The sequence below is a fragment of the Netta rufina genome (genome assembly GCF_964035555.1).
Source record: "Netta rufina genome assembly, chromosome: 8".
NCBI classification, from domain to species: domain Eukaryota; kingdom Metazoa; phylum Chordata; class Aves; order Anseriformes; family Anatidae; genus Netta; species Netta rufina.
Genome location: NC_140131.1, coordinates 29099561 through 29121380, shown reverse-complemented (window position 1 = coordinate 29121380; position 21820 = coordinate 29099561). Strand labels below are relative to the sequence as shown.

The window sequence follows — 21820 nt, the reverse complement described above, 5'->3', positions numbered from 1 at the left end:
CAGTTGAATTAGCTTTCATGTGAGTTAAAACATGTTCTGCAGCATTTGGCACATGCTGATTCTGCTGTGTCACTCCCTCAGGTAAATGTATGCAACAGCTTCCCCTTCACATATGCACTCCCTTTAGAGAGCTTGGAATCAAACTGAACTGAACACAGACTCTCAGTTTTAGCAGATCATCCTTCTTAACCATCTGCTGATTCACATGGAGTCTCTGGGTCAGAAATCACTGAGATATTAACTTGTGCATTGAAGTGCAGACGTTGGTTCTTCCTCCATGATTGCCATTTATCTTAAGTTGTTTGGAAAAGGATGTACACATGTAAAGTACAATTTACTCACTTGACAAAAGAAAACAGGTCGTAACTATAGAAACAAAAGTTTAGATGTAATGAAACATTCTCATCTGTATGAACTGCTTTAAAGTGAACTTAGATTCACTGAATAAATCAGGTAATCATAAAAATTCTCAAGCTTTAGGAACACTTCCTATTTTCAACATCATTTGTTGATAGCAAAATAAAAATGCTGTTATTTAAACAAGAGCGCCACATAGCGTTATAAATAGAGATACAAAATAAAAGCTACGCAAGCTCTCTCCAACCTTTTCACACCTCGGCAAAGGAAAAAAAAAAAAAAAAAACAACAAAAAAAAACATTGGCATTATTACACTCAATACAAGTCCCCCAAAAATGTGTTTTTGTTTTGATAAAAGGAATAAAAGGAAATAGCATTCACCATACAAAAAAGTTTTATTTCTTAATTCGTTCTACAGCCTGCATATCAACTAGCAAAAATTTGATTGCAAGTAAAATAGCAAAGAATTCAAAAGCATTCAAGCAACTTGCACCACTTTGTTTTCTTCTAAACATATACAAGAAACATTATTTGTAGTTGTAAAGAGCAGACGATCAGTATTTGAAGACTTGATTTAACAATTCAATCAAAACAATAAGCTTCAGTGGTGAGTTTCCACTCATTAGGGAGTATTTGCCTATCTAGAAGAATCCAATCAGAAATACACTACTGTTGATTTGTCACCACAAGTTTAATCTGAGTCTGAAAGAACATCAAAACCTTCTTGATCTCTTCTTATGAAGTTCTCTTCAGTGGGATTCCTTTACGAAGAAAAGGGAAATCTTTCTCCAAACGATATTAAGTTATCAATAAAGAAAAGGTATGTAGAGCAGCCAGTAGTGCCTCTAGAACCAAAATTCCTGCTACCTGCCTTTTGTTACCAACCTCTTGCACAGCTTATTTTCTAAGTATAATAGGAATGTAGGGATAGTCACTAGAATACAATCACACATTGCTTCCTTTTACTAGTCATGCAGGGGGAACACAAAGTTAACAAGTCTTTAAATCAAAGATATTAGAATATGCTACAGAGGCCTCACATGAACTACACAATATTACTAGTACCAGGAAAAAAAAGTTATCCAAAGAGCAACTAAAAAAAAAAAAAAAAATCTGCCATCTCATTAGCTCTTGGGAGAGAGCTATTCTACATTAGAGAAACATGTTAATATTCCAATGTTCAATTTCAATAAGAGTTTCTCTGGGAAGAATTTGGGTAGTTTAAATTTATAAAATAAGCGCCTACTATGAAAACAGACAATCCATTTTGCTGCTAGGCAAAACTATTATTTTCTAGTTTCTATTTGATAGTGTTTTCATTTTACTAAAAAATATTTTAAGATACATACATTCATGTTTTAAAAACCCTGTGACCACTTTCACATGAGAATGAAGCAACATAGCACAGCTATTGTATTACAGAAATAATTTGGCATTGACTTAGTTTAAAAAAGCCAATCACACCTAAGTTTAGAGATTCTTCTATAAACTTATAGTATACAAAAGTCCCTCAGAAATTTAGTATTAAATAGACCTGTGATTCCCAGGTTTCTGAGATCAAAAAGATCAAAAAATGAACAAGGAAGTGCTTGTTGCCCTTCAGCCTGTGTTTTGCCATATTTCTTCATGGTCTCCCCCTTCTCAATCAGAGATTGAGTTCTCCAGTTGGGAGGAACGGGACCATTCAGCTTACACTCACCTTTCAGTCTACAGCTGCTGCTGACAGAGGGATTAATCTCAGCTATATATATGCTCCTATGACTAAAGAGATTTCTTGAGCAGCCAAAATAACTGACTACAAACTTATAGCTTTCTGAATGTTTTGTCACTGCAGACTGCATTGTGGATTTCAGGAGAAGAGGCCAAACTAGACTGCATTAATAAATGGAGAGAACTACTTCCTGACCCACGTGAGTGTTTTAATCTTGGCTGTCAGGTAGTAGAGAGCTCTTGCTAAAATAGTCAATATCAAGATATGCCCCAGTATTTTTTATTCTAGTACTCCAACACCTTTATTCTTAGCTAGGTTAATAGCCCTAGGCTAGAAGTATACTTTGAATTGTTACAAGAAATGTGTCATGCAGTTCAGTGCTTTGTTAAGGGTTAACTTCTGAGATTGTTTTAGAGTGATCCTCCATATCTAAGTAAACCATGAACCAAAGAATTTAAGAATAATCTCTTTCCATGACCCTTACCTAGTTCATACCATTCAGATAAATCTGTTATTGACTAAAAAAATGCTCTCCCTTATCACATAGAGACAAGTCAGTCTCCTAGGTACAACAGCTCAAAGGACTCATTTAACATTAACAGAAGCTGTGTTTTCCTGAAGTCAGGTCAACTCCAAATCTCCATTTCACTCAACAGTGCAAACACGAGCAACATTATCGAACAAGTATTTTCATTTCAATTTAAGAATCAAGTAGCATAAACCCATCTTATTCATTCAGAAGCCACAACTGGCTAAGACCATAACCAAATACACGCATATACTGATAGGTTCTTCCTGTTTCAGAGTTATATAAGCACAACTAGTTTTAATGTATTTGTATTGCAAACATACTTTCTCTTTATGGTTTAGAAGCACTGAGGGGAACAAAACAGTATTTTGAGTGACGCAAATTGTGTTTTAACTACAAGACTGAAGTTCCTAAACCCGTATGCACATATGTGTACTGCTCTTAGAGCAGAGAATAACTTTTGCATTTAACTGCAAAGATAAACAATGCATTAACCTGCATTTGTGACAGTTTTCTTCAGTAAGTTTTTGTAACGGTCAACTGTCACAAGCAGGAAATTGTCACATTTCACATCATTAGAATACAGTAAAGTAAACAAATATGATAGATTTGGGATCATGCTTTCTAGTAACATTCCCAAAAGGTTTAGGGAACTATAACTATCAAAACAGTGGTTTCAGTATATCTCAGTCTTCTTAGCCTATAAACTCCAATCAAGTTAGTTACTGCCCTTATTAAAAATAGAAACTTAATTCCTTACTCGGGCAAAGACTCACATTAAAAATCACATCAGAAGACAGCTTTTGCAGGATTCCAGCATCCTTCTACTGATTTGAATTCAAGTTCTCCCTAACATGTGCTATTATTCTTCAATTACATCTTCATGGATGTGTTGAGGGAAACATAATAAAGTATTCCTCACAGGTTTTTCAAGTGTACAGTACTTCACTGCAGAGTCTTCAATTGCTTATTTCATATTTGGTAGACTGCTGCCAGGAAGGCAATGAGGAATACTATATTTCCACAGACATAGATTGTTAACACAATCTGTTTAAACAGATGACCCTGCAAGGGAAAAAAAAAAGTGTGTCAGTCTTTATTTTTAAAAACACGCTTCCCATCTCATAGCAGGTGTTTACAAATGTTGCCTTACCTCTGCTTCTGCAGATGTGAGTGACTGCAATATTTGTACTCTGTCATCCTCTATCAATTCAGCTGTTAGTAGGAAGAGAAAAGCAGTTATTTACTGTTAATTGTTTTGTGTTTAGATTGTTTAAACATTAGACTCATTCACCTAGTTCTAGGAATGAAACACTAACCTAAGTTTATTTTAATCACTCCTCTACTTGCCCCCTTACACCATCTGTTAAGATACCATGCTGCTTCAATCCTGCAAACATCTCCTCTCTGCTTTAGATACAGGTCATTTACTTGTGTACAGTGATCTTCTTTTAGTGACAGCAGCCAGCCAGCCAGATTAAGAATTTCCAGTGAAGTCACTATCAGACATATTGGAGCCGTAATTTCATTTTTGTTCCCTTGTTCACTCAAAATTGCGAGCATTTGTGGTTACATTTCAGATCATTTTGCTCATGCAATATATCCATTCATACCAGTAAATTATGACAATAAAAAGACTGTGTGAATTAATCTGCGGGAGTCCTACCCTACCTGGGATCAAGACCTCGGCAAAAGGTGATAGATTCTGGGAAAACACTCACACATTTCAGTCTGCCCTATGAATTGTGACTTGAGAAATAAGAGGCTACCACTTGAGACAGCGCAAAAACAATTTTTCTATAATACATTGGTCTCAAGAACTGTTTTACTCCCATATCAATTTATAAAGAAGATATCACGCTATTACTCTACAGTTATTCCCTTCAGCTTCTAAGTTAGGAGCCAAAAAACACTTCTACAAATTCAATTCACTTAGATTTTTTTGTCACAAATCTCACTAAGCAAGGTAAAAACAACAGATTGGTTGGGCTTGTACCTTTCCGTATGAGACAGTAGCTGTGTATTTCAAGAAGAACGTCAATACCAACATGCCAAGCTACAAAACCAATCATTGTATAGGTGTCCCATGGGTCTGGTAGGTCAAGTGCTGGTAGATCCATTCCCAAGAACATAGTCACCACTAGTCAGCAAAAATGAGATAGAGACATTCAGTACTTCATCAGCACAATTAAAACAAGTTTTTCACCTTTGGAAACAGATTTCCCACAAACTGCCTACAGTTGCATGGCGAGTGAGGTTAAAGGAATCTTTACAGCTGAAAAGCTTTTGCTGGGCAGGGTGGGTGTGGAAACAGGGAAGGAAGGAGAAGGCCAGGATGCCAAAGCAGTTTTCATCTTGCTCAGTGCCCTGTGCAGTCACACAATCACTAATATGTGTGACGACCAACAAGTCCAAAGTCACCCAAACTTGTGTTTAAGCTGCCTGTGGAACCTTATGGATATAGAATGAAGACTAAATTATGGTTATTTAAGTTAAATAGCGAATTATTGAGCTATGTTACGATAAGAACACTATCCTCAAAAGTTTCAAAAAGGAAAAGAGGACTCAAGATAAAAAACAGTTCCTCACTACAGAGGTCCTTAATATTTGTCTGAAGTATCTTTGGTATTAGATACCTGAACCTACCTTAAACACGGCTGAGCAAGTGAAACATGTTAAACAAAAGGATTTAACTATCATCTGTGGTTTAATTTTATTTCAGAGTTGAAATGGCACAGAGGATCCAATGTGCTAAAACTCAATGCCTAGATGTCCAGATGCTTTAGATGAGCAATAGACCAGATAATTACTGAGAGTTCCTTCAAGTCATTTAAAAGGGAGTTACAACTTACTCACCAGCTAGCATTCTAGCTGTTGTACCAGTACTCCAGTGAAACCAGTTAAACAATTGTCTCCTACAGAAATGAAGAAAAGCATTATGCTGTTCGGGAAAGTAATTTAAAATAAAAATTAAAGAATATTAAAAAAAACATTTTAAGCAGTAACAATGAAGTGAAAACATTACACTCTTAGTTGCAGTTATAGAATGAATTGAATACCTTGGTGCATGAAGAGATGGTCTGAAACCCGCCATAAGCAGTTGAAAGATTGTGAGAGCCATCACAGTACAGCCAAGATAGGGATGAAAACCTGCTTGCTAAACATAAGACATTTGAATATCATATTTATGTAAAGATATAGAAAAAGACAAATGTTAATTTCATTTAAGCTTATAAAAATTATGGTGGCGGAAAAGTAATGTGTTTATCCTGGCAGAGGAGAAAGGAGAGAACAAGCTGCTCTGCAGATGGATGGAAATGGTTTTCCCAGGAAGAAGGAAGACACTGATTAGTCTGCCCAGGATTTGCCCCACCTTTATGCTGTATTGAGAAATTCTTCCATCTAAACAGCAGACAGCACTAGCTTTAAAGTCTCCTTTAGCTACAGTTATAAAGGAGACAACATTCTTCTGCGTTGCCAGAATTTGGAGTTTGACTTCTCAATAGCTTTTACAACAATTCTCTTGACAATAGTTCTAATATTAGAGTCAATGTACTTCTCATTTATTTGGTCCTATTTTTACAACAAAGTTAAAAACAAACCACACACTTACTTTGCTCCAACCTCCTCGGTATATAAAAGGCAAAACAAAAGATATGCTTGTAAGCGTGACAGTGGTCAGCATAAGCATACGATGCACCTAGAAAATTGAAGTCTGCTTTTAGAAACTATGATTTTCTTAATACACTATTAAAATACATACATGTATAATGATCTGCAGATAAGGATGTTCTTAGCTGCGTCTTTGGACTTTGCTTTTATTATTCAAGCCTGAATTTCCAATTTGCAGTTATTCCATTTTATAAGACTTAAAAAAAAGAAAACCACACCAAGTTTGACCTCTTATTTCTTGAATCTAGTAGGTTTAAGTTCTGCTAATAGAAAGAGAATACAACTAGGGGGAGATTTTGCCCACCTGAAACCACATCTCCTTTCCAAACAGGAATGAATGAGACCAGACAGGTTTGAAGAATCGTGCAACAATGACACCAATACTAACTGCAGTAATCCAAGCAACAAACATCAGTGCTCCTTAAAAAAAATAAAATAAAATAAAATAAACATAAAAATAAAAAAAAAATTAAATATAGGTCATTTATGTGTATGCTAATACTGCTTCAAAGACCATATAATATTTTAGCCCATGCGTATACTATCAGAAATTACTGGTGATAAATTTTTAATCACCTGGTTTATACTACAATTTTATAACATTTATGTTGCTAGAGGTCAGAATCATCCATAAGAAGAACGATTAGACAACATCCTCAGCATGACAGAGCAACTCTGTCTATTTTGCCTTTCACATACATCCCTACATACAGGGGGAGATACTAACTCATTACCAATTTATACAAGAGAGAACAAGGGGTGACCTTTATTACAGGCTTTCATCAACAGGATGAATGATAGGTCTCTTATGGGCCTAGTTTACGGTCCAGTACTAGAAGAGAAAATTCACTTCAACAGCTCTGGACAATCAGTCGAAGGGTTTCTCATTTCAGATAGATCTAGACCAACAATGAACATAAGCGAAACCAAAGAGAAAGATACAAAGAGAAACAAGTTCCAAGTAACATTTAAGAGGAAAGTCAAACAGATTCATTTTCCTGGGTAAAGAGAACCTTAACTCTTCTGAAATTGAAAATTATTAATAGCTTAACTGCTTTGACAACCTCAAATCTTGCTACCCAACAGTAAAAATAAAGTGAATGACAAGAAGAGGAAATACTCAGCAATAGTGAGGAAAACTCAATCTCAGCTAATTTTGAGCTGGAAGTCAAAGCTGAGAGGTGCAACTTACCATGAGCCTTGATGAGTCTTGGGGACCGGGAACCTCCAATATCCTGAGGAATGCCTGTGACATTGTACATTCCATTGGTAATTAGAGGCTGACGACGATGTTTGTATATTGGCCCACCTAAACAGTGACAAAGTAGTTTATTTAAGGCAAATGCAAGTCACACTTGTAAAGTGAGCCTATTCCTTTTTCATGAATGTAAGCCCTGTTACAACTATGGAACATAATTATACAAAACCTCTAATGTGCAATATGGTAGGAACTTAACTTGTGAATCAAAATCTGCAGGTCATCTAAATTGTCTTCCATACTTAATATACATGAACCTATTTAACCCTCTACAGAGGAGAGCTTTCTCCACTGCACACAAAACATGAAGAATAATTTCTATTATGCTCCAGTCCATTATTTAAGAAGTGGGGCTAGATCTTAAGCAGCTAACAGCTCCTAGCATCAAGTGCCCATGCAACACAAGTATAAGTCATCTTTAACTTTGAAAATCAAAGCCATGATCCAGACAGCCAGTAAAGATGACCGAACTAAATGCCTCTCAGATTTGGAAACCAGAGTCCTTAGTTCACATACTAATTCTCAGCTAAGGCATATCTTACATTACAGTAACTCGTTTAGAACTGTTCAAAGAACAGCAACCACACAAGTCAAGTTTACCTTCACCAGCTTCCCCATCTGCCAGAAAGATATAATAACTGGTGTCTAGATTAAACCTCTCTTTAGATGCTGCAAGATGAATACTCCTTCTAAAAGAACATTGAAGAACACCATCGGCAAGCCTCCATGACACATCTTCAAGGGCATTCTGTGAAACAGAATATTTAATACTCAGTCTTTCCAGAAAAATAGGATTCTTTATTGCTTTTAAGGTCACTGTTCAGGCTAATTTCAAAGTAGCAAACACAGGCAGCATCCTATATCTCAGGTCACGATATAAAACATTTCTTATGCTAACACAGCCAAGAGGTCATTCTCTCCCCTGCAATTCAGATGACTACAGTACAATAGCAGAACATAAAATATAAAAAAGTTCAGTTGGAAGGGAGCTACAAAGACAGTTCAGCTGCCTGATCACTTGAGGGCTAACCGAAATTTAAAGCATGTTAGGGGCATTATCCAAATGCTTCTAGAACATTAACAGGCATCACCTATCTCACTAGGAAGCCTGTTCCAATGTTTGGTCACCCCCCCAGTAAAGAATTTTCCTAACATGTACTCTGACCCTAGGGGCCAATCATCATATTTTGGGTTAACTGCTTTCAAGATATACATTTATAGCAGATAAATGAACAGTCTTCTCCCATAAAACTGTTTAGCTCTACAAAAACAGCTGGAAGATAAGAATCCAGTACAAACATAAGGAAGCAGGTATAAAGGTAAAAACAGCAATCCTAAAAATGATGTACTGTAGAGATCCTAACTTGCTGCTCTTCTGTATTAAAGGCCCTAGTTAAGCAGATACTTCCAGCTTATGTCAATACTTTTTTTTTTTGGTGATACCTTCTACTGTATTAGTACATCAAAAGGGATTTGGAGAGTAATTGGTTTAAAACTAACCCTGTGCAAGTGACTCTTGTTGCTTGCAAAGAAATGACACAGCAATGGTCTGAGGAAAGAAGAGTCTTGCATACCAACTTAGAAGTATGTCAGTAAGTTAACGTAGCAACCTAAGGCTTAGATTTATTACTACAAGTTTTTAGAACTCACAGTGATAATCCTCTGCTTCCCTTCTACCCTCTAACCCAAGATACATAGATCACAACCTCAGCCCTAGCAAAAGGGTAGTTGCATGAGTAATTTGCACAAAGTTCCTAAATCATGTAAATTCCTACTATGACTTCCTTCCTGGTAAATGCTACCTTCAGAAGTTTAACTTCCATTTTTGAGGAGGAGCCCAATCAGTCTCAACTTAAAGAATTCTAAATCCAATTGACTATTTACATTTACTTTGTAAAATAAAAGCACAAAGCAGCAGCGTACCATTCATCACTTCAAACCCACATTTGTGGAATGGTTTCCGTGCATACCTCTGAATCCAACACAGGAGGTCTTCGTCCCTTCAGGTATGCGGTGCTTACAGTAACATGGTGGTCCTCGTTAATACACAGATATGCATCATCATCACCCTAGATATTTGAGAAAGAGTTATTTCTAGACCAGTAAAAACCTATAAGGACTGTTTCCAAAAGTCTAGCAAAAGACTCAAATCTCAAACTGTTAAGCTATATCCCAGCTTTCAAACACCTCAGTGGTATAGGGGAACCACATGAAGTCAAATAGTAAGACATATTATGATTTAACATGTTCCTCCCCCTCCTCCAAAGTAACAACCATAGTATCATAAGTTTCTTTATTTAGAATTTTACTAAAACAAGAAAGAGATGGATGCTAATGGTATTTTAAAAACCTTTAGTTGCAAGTTGTTTTTCATAACTGTAAGTGTACAAATATACTGTTAAGAACAAATCGCTCTTGCAGTAGGAAGATGAATAAAAAGCATCTTTGTGCAACACTTCATGGATTTCATATTTTCAGCATTGTCCCTTCACTTTAAAAGCAACTAGAAAAAAAGAATCTTTTAACACTTAGTAAAGATAGGATTGAGTCACTCTTACATGAACAATGCCGAAATGCAAGTGGTTTTCAGAAAACAGCAAGGCAAGTTCTGAGAGGTGGTGTTTTTAATTCCTAGGTAACAAAGCAAAGTTTATCCAGACAGGAATTCCAGTCAGCTACTGTGCTATTACTAAGGCTGAATTCAGTGAGAACAGGTATCCACAGGGAGATTTATTGCAGAAAGTCAGTCTCAAGCTAAGACTGCAAGCCTCTCTAAAAAGCCACCTGTGCTTTCTTTCAGCACTACAGGGAAGAAATTTGTTTGTTTGTAATCTAACCCAATTCCCATATGCATGTTTCCTGAAGCATCATTGAAACTCTACCAGGATCACAAAAGTAACCAAAAGTAGAAATAGGACACTCACCATCCACTGGTCATAGGACAATGCAAATGCTAAGTACCCTTCACTGGCGCCACTCATTTCAATAAGTACTGAACTCTTCTGCAGCTGGAAGGATAAGAAAAGGCACGAAGCACTTCCGGGATCACAGTTTGAAGGATTCCTAACACAAAACTTTGTAATTCCACAACCTGATGCATTAAACTAGAAAACAAATCAAAAATAAGTCATAAGCAATGTGAATTCCTCTTCCTTTTCCCTTTGTAACCTGCTGTAGAAGAAAGCATACAAGGAACTGGAAAGAAGTGCCATCTACACCCACATACCAGTTTCTCAACCCATCCCTATAGTTACCAGATAGGTAGTAAGTAAAATAATAGGGAATTCTAAGGTGTACTTTTATTTAAGTTGAATTTTCATGTCAAAGACATTATAGCAGAATAACCTTAAAAAGTAAAAACTTGAAAGAAACTTCCTTCAGTTTTATTTTAGAGAGGTTGAAATCAACTGCAGGATGAGGGCAGGAAGAAGGGAAGAACTTTATTTCCTTTCTAAAGCAGTAAGTCCACTGACAAGCAATGAGACAAACCATGTACTAGAAGTCACAATGTTATTCTGGATCAAGTAGTGATGCGTTCTCAATCCACTGAAATGTCAAGAATCAGTAGTAGAAGTCTGTAACACAGATGTACTCAGAAGTTTCTGAACCTGCAGTTACTGAATAAGTTAGGAGTCAAGACCAGAGTAAGTCTCTTCCCACGTACACAAAATTTTCATCTGGACTTGAGAAGGCTGAAAGAACATTTAAAACTTAACCCACATGAGGCATGGTCACATTCAACCCACGTTCAAGCAACTACAACAGGGTAGACATCTATGTTCTTAGTCTGATATATAAGTTACTCCAGCATCTTTCCTTTTCTGTCTAACTGTATCAATGGCACTTAATAAATTTCATTCATCACAAGCATTAGAGATTGAATTATTTGGGTTCATAGTTACTCACTGGCTTTGTTAAGTAGAAAGCTGAATGTGATGTTGATATAGCCTCAGATGTCACATATAAGGGTGTTGTTGGGAATGGTGCATTAGGCTGAGAAACAACAGGACCAGGAATCTTCACCCAGTAAGTCTTGTATTTCTTCACAACTGTGGCTCTTAAGAAATAATACATGCACACTTGGTCAGTGTACACATTAGGAACTCTTTTTTTTTTTTTTAAAGTAACATTTAACTGGTATAGTTTCTACAACATACTTGCTAGACACCTATCTTTATGCCAGCCCCCACCATTTCTAGCATTTTGAAATAAGAAATCATTTCAAGGGGGGAAAATTAACTTTAAAGCATCCTACTACATGCCCTACTAGATATAAAACACATTCGTGTCTCTAGCATAGATCATAGCCTCAGAAGGGTGATGTTTTTACACCTTGGCTTTTACCCACTAGTTCCAAAAGAAATGACAGTATAATGGGAGGTTTTGTACCTAACAAAATGGCACACACAAAAAAAAAAAAAAAAAAAAAAATTACCACTGCATACCACGTATATGAGAATTAAGCAGTTAACAGGAATTACTGAAGAAACCAGTCTCAGAATTCCCTCCTGCTGTCAGCTCAAAAAAAAAAAACAAAAAAAAAACAAACAAAAAAAAACAACCTCCAAACTTTATGTAAAGAATAAATATCTATATTAATGTAGACTCTGCAGTAAGCAAGTGTTGACTTTTGGGACCATTAGTCTAAGGATACTTTTGCTGGTCAGTATTTGTCAGACAATTGTACATGTTTATTTTATTTGCATTTTAATGTTAAAGCTAATACTGGGCTTACTTACAGAAATTGTACGTGTTTTGGTGCATTTCCAGGGGCAATCCAATAAACTTTTACATCACTCTTCTTTGCTTTACTTGTGTGACTGACTGCTGAATTCTGAAAATGTACACATTAAGAGTTACACAGAGGGTATTCACTAAAGACATTTCATTTAACACATTCATTACATCGGCTGCAGCTGAATTCTGAAGAGATATTGCACTGCTGTACTGCACATATTCACTGCAAGCAACTTAAAGTCGACAACTGGCTTTTCTCCAGTCAGTCATGATCCACTCAGGTGAAGTCTACCACTGAAATTCATACATACTGCCAAAAAAAGCCTAGAAAGGAAAAACTAGAGGTCTTTTAGTCCAGAAGACTTCAGTGACAAAAGAGATGCCTGCAGTGTTTATGCTGAAACAGTGTCGTAACACTTCTTGACACCGAGAACATGAAGGAACAGTGTAATAACTGTATAGAGAGAAGCGGACCAGTATTACAGAGCGAAACGAAAGATAAACAAATCAGGCACAACACCGAACTACATCTTCATCAGAGAAGGCACGAAACATAACCCCATGTCATTACAGTACTGCATACATATTACAGCATACATTAATTGGGGCAGGTGGTAAAAACAGAAAAAAAAAATCCAGGAAGATTGAGATTCTTTGTCCAGATCAGTTCACATGAGCATGAAGTTCATGCTGGTTGCTGAAACACTAGTCAGTTCAGATCTCTTGCATGTGAAGCAAGATTAATTTAAATAAAATGAATATTGAGATTGCGATCTAACCTGTTACTAAGGCAGCTCCACTAACACTAATTAACACAGCTACACTAAGGATAGTGGCCTATTCTAGTGTTTCCTTTCGGTCAATTACTGTGGAAGGTTTCCTTGCTATGAGACATTATTAACAAGCATGTCAAACAATTGGTTACTCTTCTCCAAAGCAAATAGAGCATGTCTTCTTTTTAAGAAGTACAATAAGCACGTATGCAGTAGGACATATTCATTGTTCACTAATTATGACTGCTGTATGCTTTCAGTAGACTTCTACCACCAGGAGCATTTAAATAGTTTATAAGAATAGACAAATAAAATTGCAGTAAGCCATGCTTCTACGCTGCAAGTTATAGCAATTTCCTGGGATGCTTACTGAGCTCAGAAATTACATAGCTTTGTACTAGACCACATCTGTAATGGGACAGAACAAACACCCTAGTGCCCAATGTCCCATTTTAATAAACTAGATTATACCTTGGTACGGCCACACGTCAGAAGCTGAGAATGTTTCCGGTCAGCTAATATAAAGGAACCAACCGCGGGGCTATCCAAGTGTTCTGCATCCCGGGCTTGTATGAAAAACCCTTCAAAATCTGGTCCAGACAGGTGAACTGCAGCAGTAATGAAAATAAAAGGAAGTTGAACATTCTCCAGAGGACAAATGAAGCGCTTCATCAACAACCACTAGAAGCTCATTTTACAAACACAGAGTGGTTGCTGAAGGGATGCCCTGAACAACACTCAACTGCTTAAATAGATCTGCTGTAGCTACCCAAGTAAATACATGCTGCAACACAAAGAAACAGTAAATTAAACTCTTCCGTTATAACTAACACAATACCTTCTATAGTGTCCCCAGGTTTAAATTCAGTCCAATTAACTGCAATGCTGTGCACAGGTGATGGCTGTGGTGAGCTGCCATGACAGGGTATCATGCTCATGCAGGCTTCTCTTACTCTCCCATTTGGATATCCATTCACAGATACACAGAAGCAAATAAGCATCCAAAAACCAGAAGCCAGGCTAGGCAGCTCCATCTGAATAAAGTAAGAGTTACAAGTAATTAAATACCACAGACATTTACATTGCAGGTCACTATTCATTCTTAGAACATGTTAAATACTAAACTTTAGAAGCACATTTAAAACAAAAGCCTGCATGAGAAAACACCATTCCCATCTTCAGTAGCTACAATTAGTAAGTGGTTGTGGTAACTACCAGACTTCACAAGGACTTTCACAAATTGTGTTTCAGACCATTTATATGCTCAAGAGTATAGATCCCTTGATCCACCAGATAGATATTTACATCATCTTTTATTTTATATTTATATTTTATATTAAGTTTCTTTTATTTACAGCTCTCCCACTCTCTTAAAATAAAATCCAGGTCCCTTAAACACATCTACAGGACAGATGGATCTTAAAATATTTTAATTGGTGTATAAACATCTACAGTACTGAAAAAACTAACATCATTCCAAGCTAACATCATTCCCACTCATTTATTAATCATAGCTCCAAACTGCACATTATTAGGACTGCCAACATGAGTTTCCACAACTCGTGTCTATTTCTTCACTTATGACAAAGAACTCCCAGGTGACGAGTTCTCCTTTCTGCAGGGAGACTGTGGTTATCAGATGTCAGAAATAGATTTTATACATGTAAAAGAGGATTTGGTATAAAAGGTTAAACAGAAATATGTTTAAGACAAACACAGGAGTTCCTTAGAACTTCTCCTTTTGGGTATTGGACCTCCAGACAATTAGTTCAACAATATCATTGCTTGCTATAATCTCTAAGGGAACAGGAGACATGAAAAACCATGTGAGGTAGTAGGACTAACCAGCCTAATACAGTTATAAGAACCCCCTAAAATTCAGCATTCATCATATAATAATCTGTTCTGAAACAATACTGTTTTCAAGACAGCTGTGGTAATTCTTTTGTTGTTCTGCAGCATGCAGAGTTTACAGTTGCACCCAGTATTTGCATAAAGTCTTAGCCAACAAGGTATGTCCAAAGGGGCTGGGAGAACTAAGACACCATTCTTCCAATCCTTAGACAAAAAAAAAAAAAATTATCAGCTCTAGGGGAACATGGACCAGGCAAATAAGCCTGCTTTCTGTCCATTCTGTGCTAAGTGATAAGAAACACCAGGTTAAGAAGTTCCCTGATAGCATGCATGGTTGTGAAGATAAGCAAGACACAGAGATGTTTCAGACTCAACTCTGATATCTACAGGCAGTCAAGTAGAAACAAGACATATCATTAGTCTTGCACACTGTAAGAGTAATCATTATTAACTTTTCCAAAGTCCTCATACATGCAGTGCTAAACATCCAAAAAATCCGGGGCAATGCTACATTCATCTTTCAATGTAAGAGCTCCTTCTCAACTTCATACCAGTAAACAAAATCTAGGGGATGGTGATCAAACATTTCAGAAACTAGAACAAAAAGATCACCACTCAACTCCTCCTCCAAACACCCAAGATAACATTATGATAGTATCTATAACTTCTAGTTAGTCAATGTTTTTTTTTTTTAGTTCCAATATCTCCAAACCATCACAAATCTACAGCACTGTGATTTCATTTATAAATTAAAGAAATCTATAGGAAGCTAAAAACTAAGCTTCTGTACAATAGTGGTATTAAAGTAGCTTATATGTACAAGAGAAATCTTCAAAACACTTTGCTACTAGAAGAGATAAGACTGCATATCACAGAAACAAAAAAAAAAAAAATAGGTTTGCGTTCTAGCTTAAGTAGCAGAGGATGTGGTAGGGATTTAAAGTGAAACAAGCTCTTCGGCAGACTCGTTCAACTCAAAAGCTGGCAGAAAAGAAAAAATAAGTAGAGGAAAAGGACAAAAGGCCAAAACCTGGGAGAAGTACTGTACTGAAGAATATATATATATATATATTTTTTAATAAGGTTAACTATAGAGGAACAACCTTCTCTGTACACTTTCAAGAATCAAGTGAGATATTATCAAGAACCTTCCAGATTAGAATACTGCTTTAAACAACAGTTATTCAGTTTTCCCCTTTGACCTGGAAATATATTCTGGCACTCCCCATTTTCTACCTACACAGCTAAAGAGGCAGAAAGACAGGAAGCACTCAGCACTCTCATAATACCAATCATTCTGCTGTTGTTCTCTGTATGTTTTCAGAAAACATCTCACAAACTAATGATCGACCAAACAGTATAAGTCACAATTCTAGAGAAGTCAAGCTTGAAGAGATTATTCCTTAACTAGCTTCTTCAGATTGAAGAACTCTGGACTTTAATTCCAATACCATAGGAAAAACCTCTTTCATAACACACAATCCTTTCCATAACCTAATATTTAAGGTAATAGTTTAGGAAAGAAAAAAAAAAGTACAAGAAAGTACTCATTACAGAGAGGCTGAATTCAGGAAAGCTGAAGTGTAACGTGAAGTGTAATGTGAATCATGCTTAACTTCATTATGAAAGAATATGTGCCTTTTAAAGAATAAAGTAAAAACAACAAAAAAAGTTTATAATCACTTACCTTCTGCCCCCCAACAGTTAGGATCCTACAGTGTTCTAGTGTTCCCCAACCCCTTCCATAACATGCACACACTTATCTGGCCTTCAGCCAATATCTGTTCAAAACACACCTCACATAATGAGCAGTACAAGGACAATTGGAATACACAGAGAGGAAGAGGGGATATTCAAGAGATGCCCAGAACTTCCACATTCAAGAAAACTAAGATGTCTCCTTTAGCTTTAAAGGAGTACTTGTTGCAAGAGCATGAAATTGCATGTCATGCCCTCCTAAGTATAACCACCCTAGGAGAAGGAAAAAGTGACTTTGTCTGGAAAGCAGAGCACATTATAGCTTGGGAATGAATTAAGCTAATGAATCGGTAATAAGTAATTCTGATAAGTGACAAAGAAATACGTAGGCTGAAGATCAATAAGCAATTATATCCATCACCACCAGGTATTTGGACAAGTAGGTCACCTGTTCAGCAGGGAAAAATACAAACAAGTCTACCAGTGGCAAGCAACAAGTCACTCCAGTGTAGACTGATCACTTCGTTCAGTGAGTTTTCTCTTTTCTCTAGAGAGATCTACAGATATAACAGTTATTTTCTTCCAAGTGATGTTGTAAGAAAGGATTGTATTTTTAGATGCTTAGCATGTTATATCCTATAACACAGAACTGCTATTTAGAGGAGTAGTGACACTAAGAACTGCACCGAGATGCTCTGATCAAACACAGGTAACAGGACCGAGGCCTACAGTAAGTGAATATACAATAAACTGCGCAATGTGCAACTTTTTCCTGATATTCCCCTTTGCTGGAAGAGCACAGGAAGGTAAGACAACTAGATCTCACAGCTACATATAAAACTACAATGCCTCTTTCTTGGTTAGGTTTAATTGCACAGGCAGGGCAGTGCTCATTACAGACAGGCTGGTTTCAGGAAAGCTGAAGTGTAACGAAGTGAAGCATGATTCACATTATGAAAGGATACGTACCTTTTAAAGAATAAAGTAAAAACCAAAATAAGCTCCCTACCTTGTGTCAAAAAGAACCTGAGAGGCTGATCAAAACCATCTTAGAGAACTCATTCATCCAGTTATTCTACTCCTCCCATAAACATAGCTGAAATTAAAAAGTGTTCTAATAAAGGTGAATCAGCAGCTGTCACCTTGATTGCATTCTCTAGAAAAGTGAATAAAAAAACCTGACTGAAAGTGAACTATGTGAAACCCTTAAATCATCAAGTATGGCCATGAAACCTAGATTCAAAGTGATAATCTGATTCTGTTAACTCAAGTTTTGAGGCATGCAAACAGTGGAATGGTCTGCTCTTACCTACAGCATTTGAAAATACTGTTTCCACTCTAAGTTGTTATAGCTTGTTGATTTGAGAACCTTTGGTCACAGTGACTTATTTACAAACTTTTGAAATACAACTCCTTGACAAATCAATACTATAGCATATCACATCATTACTAGATGAAAGTTATCCAAACCACTACGATTTGTGCCTTTATTGTCAAATAAAAATATTCCAACACCCAACAGTTTGAAGCATGACTACAAACATATTCCCTCCCTCCTACTTCAGTATAACAGCTCACCCCCTCACCCTGCCCTGGGAGGGAAGGCACAAAAGGAAAACTTCATTACCATTAAGAAGGGGATCAAATACCGAGACTGTCAACTACTGATTATTTCATACAAAACTTGATTATAACTGTAAAATTCAATTTCATGCAGAGATTAGTCAGTATTAAGAACTGAGAGATGACTTATGAAGTGACAGTTCTGGCTGAATTTGAACTGGAGTTTCAGTGAAGCATCACTTGAGTTACGACACGTTACTTGGCATTTGTTGGACAGGTCAGAAACCAAGAGAAAGAGCTTCTAGTGAGAGCACCCTTCTGGGAAACCTACACTACATAGAAGTCACAATGAATTTGGGGGAAAGTCATGTAGAAGAATCAGAATGCAGTCCTAAAGGCATGGCCTGTTGCTCCACCAGTATTGGGATGCAGGTCAGTTATTTTTAATAACATGTAGCTCACCGAAAACCTACAAAAGACAGTCCTGAAAGAGTGAGCTAGAAACCACCTTTCAGCTAGCGGAAATGGAGATGTAGTAGCTAGCATTCTTGCTACTTGTGATGGGCTTGAACTTTAAGTATTAGCGATGTTCTCGTCAAAGTAATTGTCTTTGGCTGTATCTCAAGAGACTGCCTGGAAAGACTGATTGCAAAGAGAAAGACAGGTTTGCTTAACAGTATCCACCAGCTTCCATAAAGCATCAAGTGTTGCTGTGGTATCTTGACTGAACATCTGAAATTTGCCATCTCATTCATGCAGGAGTCATCTCCTTCTTCTTTAAGGAAAAAGGAAGGGAAAGATTGGAAGCAATTGGAATAATTGAGTGTTATAATTGTAGAAACAGCTTTTGAAAGAGCCAGAACCAACCATACAGTAGGCTACAAATAAGACTGAAAATTTGTAATGGGTCATGCGGCTTCAACTAGTAACTGGATTGCTAGGAGGGTTAACCAGGCAGGCTGCATCTAAAACACAGGAGGAAATTCAACTGGTTTTTAGGTGGATAACTTTAATATTGTCAAACTTCAAAGACCAAAAGCAGCTGTATATTTTCTCTCCCAAGAAGGGAGAAAGAGAGAAGTCCTGGTTACCTGCCTTCAGCTGGCTAATTTAGTAGCCTAATTTAGATATTTACAGTGTGGCTTCAGAATCAACAAAACAACTGAAGAAAACTAAAGAGATATTTCTCATTTTTGTAGTTACCTACAAAGAGAAAGTTATTTGTAAATACATACTATCTGTAAGCTTTTTTTTTTTTTTCTCCTGTTACCAGCATGTCCCTGAGGACAGAGGCAAAGAGAAGGTCCATACTAAATTTGTACTATTTTTTTTTTTTTTTTTTAATATTTATTCCTTCCTGTGTTTAAAAGGCTCCTAGTCCCTGCAGGTAGTGACAGGAAAGCAAGCCCTGGCAGTCTAGTTCCTCAAACACATAATGCCCACACACAAAGCATCTCTTCATAGAAGTTATCTTTCAGCTATTTGACAGAATTTCACTAGCTGCATAGTATGAAACCTAAAACTAGCTTCAGAGAGAGAGAGGATGGGCAAGACGAACATGTTGCCAAGCAAAAGGTACAAAAACCATCATGGCCAAAACTTTTCTCCTGAACACCACAAGAGAAGAGGGCAAGCAGGAAAGGAAGAAGCTGTCTAAAGCAAAATCAGCTGTATGAACACATGATACTGTGCTGTGTCTCTTTAGAAACACACTTGTACAAAGCAGAGAGCCTTGCTGTTAAAGAGTCAGTTTCCCTCTCAGAAAGAGAGCATGCGTCAATTTCTCCTGCTGGTTTGAAAGTTGCCATATCAGATTATCTGTTTTTTGCCCTTACTCATGCAGCTAGCATTCACATTCATGATAATTCGTTGTCCTTTCAAAATTAAGAAGAAAAAACACACAGCCACAAAATGACAAAACACGTACACCGCAGCCTGTTGGTCTTCCTACTTCAGGTGCTAACTTCACAGCCAGTCCTGCTACAGTGACAGAAGTTCAAATAAAATTGCCATTAGCTTTCTACTTATAGCAAGAAAGCTTATAGGTACATCATAACTTCTATTTGGTTCACATCTCACAATATTAACCCTTATCACATGCAGGATCAGAGGAAGTTCTTCTGCAACTAGAAACAGGACACAGACACTAAAAAAGGAAATATTTATGAGTGTTCTTTACCTCAAGCCAACATTTTTTGTTGCATCCCCAGCTAAGCCCACAAGGCTAGATTTCAGATGAAATGCATGAAGTTACCATTAAGCACTGACCCCACATCTTCATTCCACATGCCTCAGAGCAGTTCTGCATTAAGTCATTACTTTAATTACCTTCTGATGCAGTTAAAGGAGGGGGGGGGGGGGGGAAATAAAAAGAAAAACTTTTGATACCTTATTACTCACAGCATAAGTTATTATAAATTTACAGTATGATTTTAAAGCTTATCATATCAAAGAGATTTTTTCTTTCAGAAGAAAAATAAAGTCTTAAAGAGGAACTTCAGCTTTTTTTTTTTTTTCTACCCTCCCTCTTATCCACTAAGAATGAGCAAGAGGCGAGGATTTCACCCTGTTTGGTGACTGATTTTAATTATTTAATTTTATATGGGACAACTGCTCTGCATACAAACCATTAGGGCCCCAACCCTGCAAGCCTGTAAGCATACAAAGAACCCTGTAAGGTGCATACTGTCCTAAAAAGTAGCTTCAGTTTAGTTACACTCAACAACCAATTTCAACTACATCATCAACTGCAACAGTTACCATGGGGTTCCCTCCTATGAATATTAATAAAGAAATATGAATATTAATAAAGAAATAACACAGGGAAATACTCCTATAGCATTAAGAAGCAAGGAACACACCAGAGAACACTGAGCAGCGTAACTCTCAGATGCAATAACCCTGCGTTTACCTTTAGAGTCTTCTCTAGTATTTTAACAGTATTAGGGCAAAGCCAGGTCAGAGCTCTGTCCGAAGCGTTTCAGAAGCGCTTGCACTGACAGCAGCAGTTCAGAGGCGCTCAGAAGGGCCCCCGGCTTCCAGCACGACTACTGCCGGCCGTACAGCACGAGCAGCTTCCGAGCAGCTCGCTGGAGCCACGCTCCCTGGTGCTGATTAAGCCACAACCCCCGGCAGCCCCATGCCCCCTCCGTCCCCCCCCGGCAGCCCCTCACCTGCCCGCTCGTCCCCGCCGCACACCGGGCGCTTTGCTGCTGGCGGCGCCGGGCGGGGCGGGCCCCGGGGGCGGCACCGGCAGCGGGGGAGGCGCCCGCGGGCCCCGGGGGCCGGGCCGGGGGCAGCCGTAGTGTGCGGGGGGCCGAGGTGTGCGGGGTGTCTGGGGCTGCAGCCAGCCCTGCCTCTGTTGTATAGGAAATATAAGCTGTATGGAAGCCTGCAGGTCTGCGAGGAGGGATGGAAATGCAAGCTGCAATGCTGTTGGAAGCTACAGAGAATTTAGGGAAATATATTAGCTTATGTGTGAAAGGTAAAGTTGGTAAGGAGAGGAATGCTGCTTTGCATCTCTTTTTGTATTACTTAACCAGGCGTTAGCTACTGCTAAAGCGCTATAAAGCAAGAAAAGTAAGAGACAACAATTTCTAACTCACTAGTTAAATTCTTTAACTAGTTAAAGAATTCTTTAAACTAGTAAATTCTTTAACTAGTGAGT

General features: G+C 37.6%; 1 protein-coding gene across 3 annotated transcripts; it reads right to left on the bottom strand.

Annotated features, from left to right (window-relative positions):
* Nucleotides 1-885: 885 nt before the first annotated feature.
* On the bottom strand, nucleotides 886-21129 carry FRRS1 (ferric chelate reductase 1). 3 transcript variants are annotated; one of them, XM_084290853.1, is made up of 16 exons: nucleotides 21065-21129; nucleotides 13877-14072; nucleotides 13510-13646; nucleotides 12268-12362; nucleotides 11435-11585; nucleotides 10453-10632; nucleotides 9499-9597; nucleotides 8129-8276; nucleotides 7463-7579; nucleotides 6575-6690; nucleotides 6212-6298; nucleotides 5658-5755; nucleotides 5455-5513; nucleotides 4595-4738; nucleotides 3752-3813; nucleotides 886-3663 (listed from the first exon to the last, which is right to left on the bottom strand). In XM_084290853.1, the coding sequence occupies exons 2-16, from the start codon at nucleotides 14070-14072 to the stop codon at nucleotides 3571-3573; spliced, it is 1782 nt and encodes a 593-aa protein (XP_084146979.1). In that variant the 5' UTR covers nucleotides 21065-21129; the 3' UTR covers nucleotides 886-3570. The 3 variants fall into 3 exon arrangements, 2 of the variants coding, with proteins under 2 accessions (XP_084146979.1, XP_084146978.1); XM_084290852.1 differs by lacking the exon at nucleotides 21065-21129 and adding an exon at nucleotides 14884-14936; XR_014618649.1 differs by lacking the exons at nucleotides 886-3663; nucleotides 5455-5513; nucleotides 21065-21129 and adding an exon at nucleotides 14884-14936 and having other exon boundaries at nucleotides 3758-3813.
* Nucleotides 21130-21820: the final 691 nt, after the last annotated feature.

What these genes read in the sequence shown, in the direction of transcription:
- FRRS1 (XM_084290853.1), bottom strand. Translation starts at nt 14,072, where the DNA reads ATGGAGCTGCCTAGCCTGGCTTCTGGTTTTTGGATGCTTATTTGCTTC. An exon ending in CCAAAACACGTACAATTTCT is followed by an intron (nt 11,586 to 12,267) that starts GTAAGTAAGCCC and finishes TTATTTCTTAAG; the next exon opens with AGCCACAGTTGTGAAGAAAT. An exon ending in TCACATCTGCAGAAGCAGAG is followed by an intron (nt 3,664 to 3,751) that starts GTAAGGCAACAT and finishes TTTCCCTTGCAG; the next exon opens with GGTCATCTGTTTAAACAGAT.